General features: G+C 48.4%; 1 protein-coding gene across 1 annotated transcript in view; it reads left to right on the top strand.

Annotated features, from left to right (window-relative positions):
• Positions 1-15,866, top strand: part of Abca13 (ATP binding cassette subfamily A member 13) — a 448,352-nt gene that overhangs the window by 264,221 nt on the left and 168,265 nt on the right. Inside the window, exons 44-47 of the mRNA XM_023714440.1 lie at positions 2,313-2,402; positions 7,938-8,007; positions 10,781-10,899; positions 12,783-12,870. Of these exons, the coding sequence (XP_023570208.1) occupies positions 2,313-2,402; positions 7,938-8,007; positions 10,781-10,899; positions 12,783-12,870 (367 nt within the window). The remainder of the gene's footprint in view (positions 1-2,312; positions 2,403-7,937; positions 8,008-10,780; positions 10,900-12,782; positions 12,871-15,866) is intronic.

Below are 15,866 nucleotides of genomic sequence, written 5' to 3'. Positions count from 1 at the left end.
GAGGAAGAAGGGAGGGGAACGGGGGAGGGGCAGGGGGAGGAGGGGGAGGAGAGGAGGAGGGAGGACAGGCTCCCGGTGGGAGCAGCACTGGAGCCAAGGCTCACAGGTAGGACCTGTTTTCCAGTCCTGTATCCCGGAAGCAGGAGTAGTGACCCAGAGGGACCCATGCCTTGAAGGTGGGGCCCCCCACTCAGCCAGTGCTTCCTCTGGGATGGACCATGGGGGGGCCACTCTCTCAGGCTGCTGTTGTCTAAAAATGTCTCTCAATATAGTGGAGGGACCTAATATTTTTTTAGAGCTATCTATTTAATCTACCCTCCATAGATGTACGTATATATAAACACACACACATATGTAATATATGTGTGTATATGACTTTATCTTTGTGACAGAACCTCTCTAACCACTACATTGTTGAGACTGGGCTTGAACTTGCGATCTTCTTGCCTCAGCCTCTCAGCGTGCCGGGATTCCAGGCCTGCACCAGCACGGCAGACTTTATTTTTGCTTATCACGTATGGACTTCATGTCTTCGTGGCGTCCAGCATGAGATACCAACGTGCGTGTGCGTGTACCCTCCTTCAAGCAGTCTCTTTGCCCGTCCTTCCCCACAGCCTTTCCAGCTCCCAGTATTGCTGTTGTACGGATTGGTTAGCTTCTGCGGCTTCTGCTCAGGAGACCGCGGTCCTTTGCTTTCAGGGTGTGCATTATTTCCCTTCCCAAAATATCCTCCTGTCACACCCACTTCGATGCAAATGACAAAGTTTCATCTTTCTTTGTGGCTTGATACTCCTTCCTTCATCCGTTTAGGGATACTAGGGGTGTTCTAGATCTCGGTTCTTGTGGACAAAGCCAGAGTCAGTACAGCAGTCCAGAGGCCGACTGCTTTGGCGGGCTTCTTTTCCTGCAGTACATTCCCAGAAGAGGGACAGCTGGCTGGATGTAATGTTTTTAGCAGAGCAAATGTCAGATTGATGTGTTACAGAGTCCAAGGAACAAGTGAGGAGAATAGAAATCTGCTGTGTGTGTTGGTCTCTCTGCAGACCTAAGGCCCTTTCTTCTCCTCTAGGCCTACGTTTGTGCTGCTATATGTGGGGTGTGGGCTCCTACACAACGCAGACCGCCCTGAATTTCTTTACTGACAGAAATACAGTAAGATAATGAGCCATCAACTACTCATTCCCCACAAAAAAAATTGAATAGAAAACTCAGTAATTAAACATTACTTTAAGGTTATTTACATTTTTTAAAAGAGGAGAATAGTATAAGTTCTTTATAAGAAATCAGTTATCTATGTTGGTTAGTTTGCATACTTGTTCTTTCCAAAAAGATCTGAGGTCACCATTTGTATATAAATCATCTACAATGTTATTTATTCAACATTCTCTTTTTATACCTGTGGTACACGTTCCTAACAGTGTGCACTCAAAAATACTTTGCAAACAGAACGACAGACATTCTAGAAGGTAATAAGTTTATATCCTAAGTATGGCAATTTAGAAAATTCATTGATTGAAATGAGCCCCTCTTCCACTCCGTTCAATTTTGAGGTTTTAAATATCCTTCCTTCTAGTCTTTCTCAATCCGAGATGTTTCTTACAGTTAATGTGTGAAATGGAATATAGTGTTTGTTTTGAAATCACCCCGAAGCTGTGTGAATGTCCTACTGCTGATGGTCTCTTCAATCAAAAATTTCAGGCTCGGTGACTTGGGAGTTAGTAATGCTGCTTCAGCTATTAATAGACTTCTGAGACTCACGCCAGCAGAATAAATAGCATAACTCAGAGTACCTCAAGCACACAGGACTGTGTATTGGCGGCTTCTTTGTAGGTAAATGCAACCAAAATACAGAAACTAAAAGATATAAGATGATTCTTTATTGCAGGGCTATTTAACAGGACTAATATTCAGATCAAAACAGAGCTCCAATGTTAGAGAATAGTTATATTGATTTTAATATATTAACATGATATAATATTGTATGGTTTTTAAAATTTGTTTTCAAACCCATACAAATAAGGGGAAGATAATTGTTATAAAATTAAGTGAAAAGGTGAGAAGTAAAATGATGCACTGTGACCTCTTCAAAATGCAATGTTGTGGTGACAAAACTGTGATTTGAAGAAGTTTCTCAATCTTATTCTTGCTCTTGTGGCTTTATCATAAAAAGGGAGAGAATTTGCCGTGTCCGAGGAGCAGCTGGCAATTGTGTGGCGGCAGCCGCCGGACAGCAGGGCATTGGAGGGTCGGCCTGGTCCTCGCGCTCTGCCGGGAGCCTTAAGCTGTCCCTCTTACTTCCTTTACACAAACAGCAGTGGGGCGGATGACCTGGACCTCACCCCCGTGCTCTTGAGGAAGTTCCGGGATCAGGATCCTCCCCGTGCTGATCCGGCCCCAGATCTGTAAGTATCGGGTGGCCGTGCCGGAGTGCGGACTCTGCTGCGGCACGGGAACGGGTGGGCAGTTCCTCTGGGCTTGGGTGAGTTCTTGTTGCAAGTTTACATTGCGTGAAATGAACCTCGGCCTGATGAGTGGGTTATTACTGAACAGGCCTAATGGCATCATCGTATAAAATGATCTGAAATAAGCTGTTAGATTGCCCCTCTCCACCCTCCGTGACACATGCTTTATATCATTGCGAAAATGAAAAATATAGCATTGTTTGCTTACCGAAATCCAAAGCTAACCGGTGCACGCCTGGAATCCTAGCACTCTGGGAGGCTGAGGCAGGAAAATCAGTGACCTACACAGTGACCTACGAAGACTCTGTCTCAAAATGAAAAATAATAAAGTGTGGGGAGACAGCTCGGTGAGAAGCACTGGGCTCCGCCCCCAGTGCAGCAGAAGCCAAAGAGCAACCCCAGGCAGGGCTGGCAGGATGAATCAGCAGCAAGGGGTGAGTCTACACCAGTAACTTTTGGGGAAAACTCACACCTGTGAATATCATTACAATTCTTTTAAAATAAAAGGTTTAAGAGATCAGTGCACATAGATGTAAGAACAAGCAGTATTTGCTTTCTGTGCCTGATGTATTTCATGTATACAGCTCTACGTGCCCATCACACTGTCTTTACCAACCTCTCTACTGATGTTTGCACACCACAGAAGCAGACAGTCGGGCAGTGACCTGGGCCCGGGAGGGCGAGCAGTGTGGGTGGAGAGATGGCTCACGGGCATGGGGTGCAGTTGCATGGGTGAAGTGACTTCTGATGCTGTGCTGATGCTTCATTCAGTATTTCAAAATACCTAGTGTAAAGTGTTTTGATTTTCAAAAATGATGCATACTTCAAATGGTACACATGCTCCTTTACCTGATGTGACCATTGGACAGTGTATACATGCACAAACAATCTCCCAATGCATGTTATAAATATGCATGGTCATAATGTATGTTATAATTTTTAAAGCCTTAAAAATAAGAAAGGCAGGGCTGGAGATGTAGCTCAGCAGCACAGTGCCTGCCTGGCAAGCACAAGGCCCTGAGTCCAATTCCTGATACAAAAAAAAAAAAAAAAAATAAAAATAAGAAAGGTCAGTGCATCGGTGTGTGGTGAATAATCATGATCTTCCTAGGATTTGAAAATCATGATGTGGAGATGACTTCTATGAAGCCCTCTGCTGGAGCATTCCTTTTAGCATAAGTAGTTTTTTGCTGCTACTTTTTGTATAAATACTATCTTTATTAAATACCTTTATAGTTTATTTAAATGTATTCGCAGAACTATTCCAGCATAAGCTGTATTTTTGATAGCCAACTCAGGTAGCTGCCGCTTGGGTAAGACAAATAACGCGAGTCTCAACAGAAAATAGTAGCTCATTGGTATGCACAGATTCAAATCAGCTTCATGATTGAGCCATCTCATCACAGACTACCTGGGAACAGTGAAATTTTGATGCAAACACCACTTTTAGTTGAGAAGTTCAATTTTGTAGCAAACTTAGCTTTAAAAACAAAAACAATCCAAATGTGTTTATTTGTTGAGGATATATAATAAATAAAATGCTGCGTTAGGCATCAAGATTAATAAAATGCATGTGGCCCTGTCTGGACAAATTTATAATTCTGTATCTAACCAATGAGGCAAGTGATAACAACCATAAATGAATGGCAGCAGTGCATGTTTAAAGTAATAAATACAGAAATCCAGACAAGGGTGCAATATTGGCAACATGTTTCCTAATTTATGGCGACATATTTTCCCCATTTGTCATGTTGGTAATTTGCTCGAGACTGAATAACATTATATGTTCTCAGTATGGAAGAATTAATAGATAATTAATTATGCTGCTTCCCTTTAGTTTTCTTTTGAAAAAACAAAGTAATTCATTTAACCGAGGTGTCGGTGACAATGATTCTGTTTCCCTCCCCTTCTATGGGACGGGAGGGTGTCGATCACATCGGCCCCCTGAGGGGTCCGTCGGTGGCCCATTGTCACATTAAAGCAAGAGTAGCTGGCAGAAGAGAAATATTTCTTTTTATCTAGCGTCTCACAAGCAAGAACAAAAGGTGGGGCCACGCATCAGGACACAGAGCCAGAATTGTACTTGGGTCTGGTTAAGTTTCAGCCCCTTCCGTGCACGGCAGTGGCCCTGAGTGCCCGCGTCCGTGTCCCCCCGGGGCCCGCCCTGCTGTGCCCAGCCTGTCCTCCCTCTCGGCACTGTTGGATCTGCGCTGTGCTCTTCCTCCTGCTGGGAGGCGCGCAGGCCCTTAACGCCTTCGTGCTTTGGAGCTCCTTGTACTCATCTCCTTGGCGCGCTGGTCATTTTATTATCACTGGGGCAGAATACCCGGCCCCTGACGCTGCCCGAAGAGCTTCACTTTAGGTCGCAGTTTCTGAGGGAGGACTCAGTCCACAGTCAGCGGGCTCCAAGGCTGGAGGGCAAAGGCCTGGTGGAGCAGAGCGGCTCACAGCGCGGGGGCCAGGGGTGGAGGCAGGAGAGGAGGGCCGAGTCAGGAACCGGAACTCGCCCCACCAGGTCACCTCCCCTGCCCTGTGGCCGCCTCCAGCCAGGCTCCACCTCCTGCCCACGTGTTCAGCCACGAATTCACCCACGGGTGAATCCACGAATGACCCCAATCACCTTCCCAGAGGCCCATCTCTGAATCCATGCGACTCCAGAGGGACATCGTAGATCTGGACCACAATGGTCAGCATGTATGGATACTGTGCATACTTGTCATAATTTATGTCTCTGCTACGTAATAGGGCTCATTACACTAGGTTTCCAAATCAAAGCAAAAGGGATTTTCTTCAGTAAATTGTGTTCTGTAGCTACAAAGTGTTGTTGAATTCAGTGATATCTACATTTTTATATTTTTTGTCAGACCTTAGCAGGGAGCTTCTTATTATTTAGGGCATTTGAAAGTCACAGATTAGATTTTGCTCATGGACTCCTCCTCTGTTGAGACGGCAGGCCCGAGGTTGCTGCGCTGGCTTGTGGTTTGCACCTCTTTTTTAAGCAGGTGAACAGAAAGAACTCTAGGATAGCCAGCGGTGGTGGAAACCTGCTGAAATTAATTTTCCTCCTGATAGTAGATGGTGCACAGTCGGCATCTTGGAATGTGCTGGTGTTGCCAAGTGTTAGAGCCTACGGGCAGATTTCCACAAGTCATTTCATCTCACAAGGCTCATTTGGGTGGTGCTTCAGTGACAAGTTCCCTCTACTATTTCAGAGATAAAAGGGTCTCTCTGCACCTCCATCCTTGTCGCTGTTTTAATACAGAACAAAAAGTGGCCTTTCTTAGATCTTTTACCTATTTCTACCAACTGTAACAGGCTGCTGGGGGATGTGTAAAGTTTATTTTCATAATTAAAAAAAGCATGGCCTAGACTACCAGATATAAGCTCACAAAATGTCAAAAAATTAAAGGGATTGTTTAAGTATTAACAGTTTAACTAATTTGAAGACAACCATATACAATATAACCATTATTGAATTCCTATCATTTTGTTTAGTGAAATTCTAGATGGTTTCTTTTTTTTTTCTTTTCTTTCTTTCTTTCTTTCTTTCTTTCTTTCTTTCTTTCTTTCTTTCTTTTTTTCTTTCTTTCTTTCTTTTTTTTTTTCTGGTTCTTATTCTATTTTAAAACCCAAAGTTGACTATTCCAACTAAGTATACTTCAACAACTTTCAGATTCTGTTGATACGGTTTAATGTCTTTAAAAAACTTATCTAGGGCCAGCGAGAATTCAGTGGACTAAGTGCAAGGACCAGTGTTTGATCCCTGGTCCTGCATGCCATGCTGTCCCTGTCCCTGGGCACGCTGAGCTGGCCACCGAGTCCGTGTGTGGTGGGGCATGCCTGCAATCCCAGCCCTGGGGAGGCTGAAAGCAGGAGGATCACTACAAGTGCAAGCTGCTTAGTAAGACCCTGTAACAAATATACTAAAGAAAAAACCACCTCATTCAAATGTCCAGCTAATTTTAAAAGTCTGTACTTTGATAAAGTTCAAAAACATGGAGTGTTTTCCTTTTATACTCTTAAGTATGTGCTCTGATTTTAGCATTAAGTAAAAAATAAAACTACATGAGCATTAAAGAAAGAACCCAAAATGTTGAGGAAAAAAAAGATGAAGGTGAAAGTCAGCATGGCCCTGACTGGATTGCAGTAATGACCCGGATCTCAGCTGTCTAATATTCCCAGTGCCTGTAATGGTCTGCAGCTCCCTGGCTCCTGAATGCTAGGGGCAAGGTCCCTGGAGCCTGCGAGGACGCTGACAGGACCCTGCTGTGGTGGTGCAGTGGGAGCAGAGGTCCAGCGCTCAGTGTGGACCTCTGGTGTGGACCCTGGTGTAACGGAGCCCAGCGGGCAGTTCGCACCCAGAACCAGGCCGCCTCCCTCCAACCGCACCCCACTGCCCCTGCTGTGCGACCCGGCATCTTCCTCTCCGTGCCGTGTGGGCCGCTCAGTGTGCCAGAGCACGCGCGTCCACGGCAGGCGGCCTCTACAGTCCCCTTCGGTGGGTTTGCTCGCGGAGTGCTCTTCTGGGGAGACATTCTCACAGCCTCTGCCTCTGTCTTCAAGGGTGACCGTGTGCTTTAGACTGTCCTTGCCTTAGCCACTTTCCCGAAGCTGAGACAATACCCAACACCCACAATGTAGGGAAGGGGAGGTTTATTTTGGTGTAGTTGGTCTTGTTTTGTAGTTTAGGCTGGCCTTGAGCTTGCTCAAGTAGCCCAGGGTGGTCTGGAATTCACGGTGATCCTCCTGCCTCAGCTTCCCAAGTGCTAAGATTATAGGGTTACGCCACCATGCCCTCATTATTCTGTAAGTTAGGTGAGGAAAGAGGAATTAGATTACAAAAAATCTAGCTGATGCCTACAATTCATTAAATGTTAGTGTCTTCTATTGTCTCCCAAAATGTGGGTCATTAAGAGTAATTGCATTACTAAAGTAAATTTTGATTTATGTATATTAGAAAAGCGCGGACGATGTGGCGCCCCCAGGGATAAATAGCTGTAGGAACCTGCAAAAGCAGCAGCTCTGAATGCGTCTGCGTCACTTTCCTACCCCTCGGTCATACCACGTTTCTTGAACACGTAAATGTAATTGTTGCCTCCACAAGACACTGAACTTCCTGGGTGGTGCCACAGAGAGGGAGTAGCTGGGTTTATTACTGACCGGCTTCCTGGTGGCTAGCTATGAGACCGTGCACCCCGACCCTGGCAAGCCCGGGATCGCCGGCACAGCCTGGGCGCCCCTCTCACGCTCGGCGCTGCAAGCCCAGGGAGCGGCCGGTCACAGGAGCGAGGCGAGCGAGGCGCTGGCTGCGCACTAGACGTTGCGACCGGCGAGCGCTCGCACGGCGCCAACAAGCGCGCAGGCAGCGCCGCCTTCCAGCGCGGCGGGGCTCTCTGGTGCCAGGACTCTCTTTTATGGAAATAAAATAGCGTTGTGATCCGAAAGATCATTCCAGGTCTCCCTTTTGTTCTTTAGGATGAATTCTTCTTGCTGGCGCAGGGACCCGTTTTCTCCCCCCGACTTCCAGGATTCGTGTGGCTGCCTGGTAAGTGCTGCGGCACTTTGGATGTTTTACATAAAAGCGTCGAGAGAAGAAGATGGGTTTTCTCCAACTGTAAAGTCTTTGCTTTTGTTTTCCAAGTTGCTTTTTGTTTCACTTGGTGGCAGCTGCGAGGCAAAGTTTCGCTGCATAATCGCTAAGTGAGAATTGCACAGTCCGGCCCCACGTTCCCCGCCTCCCGCGCCTCCCTGTAGGTCTTCATAAAGCTGGTGAGGCTCCTTTCAGGATGAGGAGCCAGCATCACCCCACAGGGGCGCATTTCCTTCTGCTTCAAGGCAGGATGGCCTCCAGGCACTCGGCATGTTATTTGTGTTGCGGCTGGCGAGGATCCTCCTGCCTCAGCCTCCCGAGTGCTGGATTGGCCTGTGTGCGCCTCCACACGTAACTAATGCTCTGTCCTTGACGTGAAGGCTCAGGCTGCCTAGTCTGTGAGGGCACAGGTGCTCGGTCAGCGTGCAAAACTGATGGGCAGTCACGTCGCGGGCACTCCCCGGAGCTGGGTAGTCGAAGGCACAGGCCTGTTGCCCAGAGCCGGCTAGCTCAGGCAGCAGCTGCAGTGGACCTAAGAAGGGAAAGAAAGGCATCTTAGCTGAGGATCTGTGCAGAAAATGTCTGCACGGGGAGTGTGACTGCGGGCCTTTCTAGCTAGCGTTCTGGGGTGCGCTCCTCGCGGTGCGTTAGTGACTGTGGAAAGCCTGCGTCTGCAGGGCCTGCCCTGTTTCCCTCTCCTAGACCAGATCTGTGAGTGCAGGAGGGCGATGGCCCAGAGCCCACGCACACAGCTGCGGCGAGGGGCTGCCGGGCCTCAGGGTGCCTTGGCGGGCAAGCAGGTCCAGCCGTCCCTGAAGCTCCTTTACTCTGCCCAGCTCTCTTGTGCTCAAGATTTTTTTTTTTTTTTTGGACACAACTGTTTATCTTCCTCCTCTTGCTTCTTCCCCATGCTCATAAAGCCTGAAATGTTTTTTTCTGCACGCTTATTCCTTGGGGTAGATTTTAGCATCCTCTTGTATCAGGAGCTTTTGTTTCCAGCTGCCAAAGTCTATTCTGAGTAGAGTGCATGCCAGTGACTAGGGATAAATGAATAAATATCAAAATGCTTTATGTTCCTGTTTCTAAATCCCGTCTACCTCACATGAACTGTGATATTTCATTAACACAGAATGAAGAATCAAAGGTTTCATGTGAAAAATTTTGTAGCCAAGTAAGTTTCACAAATGGTGGGTGGGGAGAGGACTCAGCATTGTTGAAACAGCACTGTGGAAAGCCACGTCCTGGTGCGGTGAGACGGTGGATTGAGGAGGCACTGCTGGAAGCAGGAAGATTTAGGGCTTGTTGGGTCAGTGTGTGAGCGTGGTAAGTGGGCTTGGCTGGATTATTTAGCCACCTATTTTAATTGGCAAGTAGAAACTGAATATTATGTGAAGAAGAAATTGAATAGAATGTGCTGGACACAGTGAAGCTGTGGTACATGTGTATGTTTTGCAATTGCTAAGTCCAACTTTTCCAGGAAGAATGCATGTCTCAAAGAGCTTTAGGTGGCCTTCCACGGTGTGGCTTTCCACTTTGTGGCCTTCCACAAACCTTCTCAGGCTTTTGTGGTGAGGACTTACTCTCTTAGCAATTTTCAGATGTGCAATACGTTGTTTTCAGGGCAGTCACCACAGTGCGCACTTTCACCACAGTGCCCCTGTTTAACTGATATTTTCAGTACTTTGACCAATATGTCTCTAATCCCTACCTGCCCCTATCTCTGGCAACGATGACATTATTCTGCTTCCTCGAGTGTGACTGTCTCCCGCTCTGCACAGGAGTGGGAGTCTGGCCGAGCTCTCGCTGACCACTGCTCTTTCGCATGTCTTCCCCCAGGCCTGTCTAGCAGGCTCCTAAAAGTAACACCTTCAGCCTGTAGACTTTCTTACTTTTCTATACTTAACAAAAACAAAGTATTTCTGAAACTAACAGCAAACCTGAGCGCTGGGTCTGGTTGGTATTATTGCACTTTTTTTTGCTGGTGAGAACAGGACTTTCCAGAACTTGAAGGGGAGGTGCAGGGCCCAAGAATTTTGGGTTTCTGCACATTACCTTCTCCTCCGTGGTTCTGACGAAAATGGAGGCAAATGTGTCACATCAGAGCTGGTGTGCAGCACGTGTGTCCCTCGGCAGCCTCCAGGGGCGACTCCTGCTCCTCCTATGCTTGGAGCTCATTGTCTGACTCAGACCCTGAGCTGCCACTCTCCGGAGCCATGGAGCCGGGCTGTGTGAATTCCAATTCAAACAGCTAGGAGAGGACCATGGGCCTGGGGCTGCTCCGGCTCCTCTCCCTCCCTCTCCAGGACTCGCTGGCTTTCTACTTTATCAGACCCGAGATTGCCCCAACGAAAGCATGTTTCCCTGTGTAGCTCTTACAGGTCTGCCCAAACTTACACACAGAAAAGATGTGAAGTTCTTGGATATAGGTGGCTGCCCCGCTATTGTGGATTCCTCCAGTCCTCAAATAAAGGGGACTCTTAAAAGGTCTGAGATGTCAGAATGCTTACAAAGGCTTGCAAGATAGTTTATTAAAAATGAAAAGCCATGTATTAATTATTGTAACTGTCCTATTAACCTGTTTTGAAACTGTCTCATTGCTATTTGTTTCTCAATAAAATTAATTAAAAAAAAAGTCAGGGAAAGTCATGCTTAGTTTAAATCAATGTCAAGAAACCAGTGTGTGGGATATGAAAAACTTTCTTTTTTCTCTCTTTGGAAACAATGGCAGAGGTGTCCAAATAGGAGCACTGGGGCGCCCTACCTGACCAACCGCCTGGGCCACACTCTGTTCAATTTCTCCGAATTCCCGGTGGAGCAAGACTTCCTGGTGCCATCCTCAAAGCCAAGGTGTGTTCACAACTGTCCCTGCGTCTTCTCCATGCTCTTTAAGTGACAGCTGTCCCTGGCCATCTCCAGGGATGGGTTCCGGGACCCCCTAGGTATCTTTTGGAAAAAGGAGACGCCTACTACAGTGATCCGCACATGTCCATGCACAAGTTATCATGGCTACATCTTGCAAACAGCCATCAGCTGACGAGTGGATAAAGAAAATGTGACATTCATACCCAACGCAGTACTACTCCGCCCTCAAGAAGGAAGACACGGTCATTTGTAGGAGGGTGGCTGCGCCTTGCTACCGTAATGTGACGTGAAATCAATCTGATACATAAACTTAAACATCACATGGATTCTCTTCTGTGAAAAACCCAGATTATAAATAAAAAACAAGGGCCGGCCAAATAGCTCAGTGGAGTAAAGCACCTGCAAGCAGCGCAGAGGCCAGGGGTTCGATCCCTGGGCCTGCCGTGCCATGCTGGTCCCGCCTCTGGGGTGCACTGAGATGGCAATTGAGACTGGGCGTGGTGGCGCGAGCCTGCAATCCCAGCTCTTGGTAGGCTGTAAACAGGCGGATCACTATGAGTCTCATCTAGGAGAGTCCCTGAACACCCTGTAGACCCTTCCCTAAAATAAAACAACGAACAAACAAACAAAAAACCAAAAGGTAGATAATAGAAAGCAAGGAGATGGAGCTTTGTCAAAGGGGGGGGGGTGGATCAGGGGATTGAGAGGTGCAAAAGGAGAGAGGGGTGAAAAGGAGGGAGGAAGAGGTGCGATGTCCATGCCCCGACTCTGCTCGAGGAAGGTAAGTTTTATGTGCTGAACACTGTCCTGATAAAAGATAGCGCTGTACTTGCATGAGATTTCCAGGCAGCTTCCTGCGTCCTTAAGCCGCGTCTAGATGACTGCGATATCTAATGCAACGCTTAGTGCTACTTGCTGTTGCCTTGTTATTTAGGGAGTCGTGACAGTCAGTAGTCCGTCCACACCAATGCAGCTGCAGCCTTTTGTTCTTAGTGTTTTCCATCCACTCCTGGTTGGACCCACAAACACTGAGCCACGTCCACAGAGGCTGATTATGCCACTGTTTCAGATGCGAGTGGCCCTGAAAACTCAGTCTAACATTCACCTCGGCACTCATAAAAGGCCTGGAATGGTGCTGCGGGGCCCGATCAGATTCCGCTCTGCACACTTCAGTCTTGAAGCACTGGGGGAGTCATCGCAGTTGAGGTTCCCTGGGCAGCGCGGCTTGTAGAGATTTCACCGCTTTAGGGACTCCGAGCAGCTGCGTTAATAGCCTGGTGAAACGCTGATCTCTCTCGCATGAGAATTCCCCTGCTGCGTGGAACCTGCTGCAGCTCTGTCTTGAGACTCCTCCTAGGCGAGTTTTGGGGGAACTTGCTCTGTGCGGGTTTTCCTGCAGCCTGAGGGGATGACTCTAGATGTCTTGAGTACTTCTCCTTGCTTTAAATCTCTGACACTGGCCACACCATTGAGTTTCTCTAAGTCTCCTGTATGTCATGTGGCATGTCACACATACAGACACACCTGTGGGCCATGCTGGGAGCTGGCCAGTATGTCGCTGGCCCCAGACACCGAGCTGGCTATGCCAGCATGGCTTTCCTACAGCTCTTTGCTGTCATCTCCTAGTGTCCCTAGCCCTGCCCTGTCACCCCTGGTTTTCTTTCCCAACCCCAATGGCCTGCTCTTCAAGGCTGAGATCTGGTGTATCCAGGACTTGGAATAGACTCTGGTACCTTTACTCACGTGGTCCTGCCCTGGGCTAGGCAGAGGACCCTGCGACTGCTCTGACAGCACGGCTTGTGAATGTCCTCTTGGTGGCTGTCTGGAGTCCCCAGTTGGAAGACTGATGCTGTGTTTACTATCCACAGCCTTGGTGGCTGGTCTTTCGGAGTGCGGGTCCCCAGTGAAGAGCAAGACAGGAACACAAACGCCTCAAAACCAAGAACTCTGGCAAAGGTAATAGTGCTTTTTTCTTTTTCTCCCTGTTTTAGAAAGTTCCAGAGAAGCTAAAAATCCAAATTTAAGCTGAGCACAGTGGTGTAGGCCTGTAGTCTTGACACCTTGGTAGGCTGAGGCAGGAAGATGGGAAATTTGAGCAACTTTGGATAACTTAGTAATCTGCAAGACCCTGTCTCAACTAGCAAGCCTGGGATGTAGCCCGGTGTGAGGCCCTGGGCTCCATCTCCAGGAACAGCAGCAGCAGCAGCAGCAGCAGCAGCAGCAGCAGCAGCAGCAGCAGCAGCAACAACAGCAACATCCAAATACATTTTAGAGCACAGAGTCGAGGGAAGGGCTCAGATCCAGCCCCAGTGCTTGTTACTGGGTTCTGGGATGCTTATGTATAAACATTCCCCTGGGAAAGAAAACCGAATTGTTTTCTCTTCAGCGGTTTAGAAAGAGAACCAATGGATTGCTGTTTATTTTTGGTCAGAACAGGACATCACCAGCAAGATTTAAATCTAGCAAGAAGATCGTCTGTTGCTAAATACCTCCATAGTTGCATTAACTAGAAATGTCACTCTTATCCCTGGTGGCCAAGGAATGTTTTGTGCATAAACTTGAGTTCCTCATTTTAACGGAGGCTGGGTGGCAAGGACACGGGACTGTTCTTAGGACTCCTGGGTAGGACTGTCTTACGAGTCAGGATATTTCCTGATGGGACTGAAGAGCGGAGGAGGGAGGGATGGGGCTGTAGGCTGAGAGGAAGGAGCCTTCAGCGACTTGCAGGGGTGCAGACATGGTGAGTAAAAGGTGTTGCTGAGGAGAGAAGTCAGCACCACCTGAGAAGAGGGGCAGAGAGGAAAGGATCAAAGCTTTGGGTTCTCACCCCTGGGAGAACAGTGTGATGTGCTTGGGGCCCGACCTGGAGGAAGTGAGGTGGCTCCACTGGCGCAGGATGAGGGTAAGCTGAGCTCAGGGTGTCCCTGTGAAAGCCACCACGGCCCTTCTTTTCCTGAGCTCACGGGTGTTGTATCCGCTCTCAAGCTTGTCACAGAGATGGTGACGCAGGGACATCAGACCTTGGGGAGAACTTGCTGCTCTGTAGCGGGATATTTATGGCCCCAGGGAGCTAGGGAACGTTGTGCAGGAAGAAGACCTGCACATCTCGGGCTTTACTCAGTGGATAAAGGTTCTTAACAGGCCCTTTCCCTGTAATCCCCGATGAAAACCTTCCCCCTCACATGTCACCGTTTAATCCCAGAAGAACATTCTAAATCACGGGGTAGAGGCTCAGAAATCCCTTCTTCAGCTGAGGCCTGTTTCAATTTCTCTTCCTTTCAAAGCAACAGAAAGACTTATAACTCAACGTGAAACTGTCATCATTTGTACTTGACAGAAAAGCCACCCAAGACGGCTTTGTACGTTGGACCGTATTAAACCCCATTGCTGAAACAGACCTAATGTGTGGGAGGGACCTGCTTGCTTCCTTGAAACCCGCTGGGGCTTTTTAGGCACATCCACAGCTTTCTCCTCCACAGCGACAGCTGCCTTTGCTCTGGGATGTCGCGGCCTGGGTCCATCTCTGGTTCAGGGACGAGTCTGTTGCTAAGCCTCTCTGTTGGCCGCTCCTCTTGCCTGGATGTAGGTGGTTCCTGGGCACTGCGCTGGATGTGTCTGAGGGGGGATTTCTGCAGCGCTTCCTGGCGTCCAGTGTCTTCTGCCAGGCGCAGGCTTGCAAGTGAGTTGCACGTGGACCTTAGGCCAGTGAGGCTCTTTCAGGGATCTGAGGAACTCGATATCACAGTGAGGTGTAAAGGGCAGTGCCCGCTGTCATGCCCACTGAAGGCTGGTGTCCCATCAAATGACTGCATTAACCTTTCAATAATTAAGGGCCAGCCGTCCCTTTCTGCCTGCAGGCTATTTTCACAAGACACGGGTGGTAGAATTTTCATAGCCCTTTTACAGAAAAAAAATGGGAAATTTGCACATGAATATGCATAACACATGATTCAGTATACTGTAAAAAGTCTCTTGTGCAGCCTTTCCTTGAGTTATTTCACTCGTACCTTAGGTGTTTAGCTTATTTAATCAAAACACCCTTTAGAGCATGTATACTTTGCATAACATGCCCAACTACATCCTCAACACGTTGCCCCTCGCTTTGGGCGCCTACGCCGTGCTGCACTCTGCGATTTTGGGCGGGTGAGTGTTTCCTCAGTCGTTTCCGGCTCTCTGGCTCTCCCGGTCCTTTCCTGCGAGCCATTACTCTCAGCTCTGGGGATGACAGGTGTTTTTCCAGGCGGCACAATGTGGTCCTGAAAGGAGATTAACTTCTATTTCGCTCATTGGACTTTATCACTTCTTGACTGACGGACCAGCAGTCAGCATTCCCAAGACTTCTTCCCAGAACACAGTACAGTTTTAGAAAACTGCTATTTGGAGGAAAAAAGAAAAGAGAAAAAGGCTTTCCTCCGAAGGTGGCAAAATCCTGCATGTGAATTTTAGGGTCATTATGGAGCACGCAGTGCTTACTGAAAAGGTCTCCAGGACGGCTGTCACGGGGGCGCTGACACAAGCGTGGAGAGGGGGCTCGGAGCCTTGCGAGCTGCGTGCCTGGCACATTCTTGCCAAGCACGGGTTGCCGAAAGAGCACGGGGCGCGAGCCGCCAGGTCAGCCAGCAGCTCTGGCAGCTCGCGGGGTGGCTTGGGGGCTGTGGGCTGCTCATGGTGGTGTCTGCTGTCCTACTGGTGGGAGGCGCCGCCGCCGCCGGGCCCTGGCTCTGCCTCGCAGCGGGGTGGCCAGCTCATCGCCTGGGAAGCCCCATCCTTTCCGCATCCTGCCTGTAACCCTCTGCAGCCTGTGCGTGAGGAGGCTGCTCTCAGCTGGCTTCTCTGCAGAGATCACTGTGCAGTGTCTGAGGTGATTTCTGCCATTCAGGTCCACAAGTCTTGGTCTTGGTGTTCTCTCTCTCTCTCTCTCTCTCTCTCTCTCTCTCTCTCTCTCTCTCTCT

This window comes from Octodon degus, unplaced genomic scaffold (genome assembly GCF_000260255.1).
Source record: "Octodon degus isolate 3935 unplaced genomic scaffold, OctDeg1.0 scaffold00035, whole genome shotgun sequence".
NCBI classification, from domain to species: domain Eukaryota; kingdom Metazoa; phylum Chordata; class Mammalia; order Rodentia; family Octodontidae; genus Octodon; species Octodon degus.
This window is presented reverse-complemented; position numbering and strand designations above follow the sequence as displayed.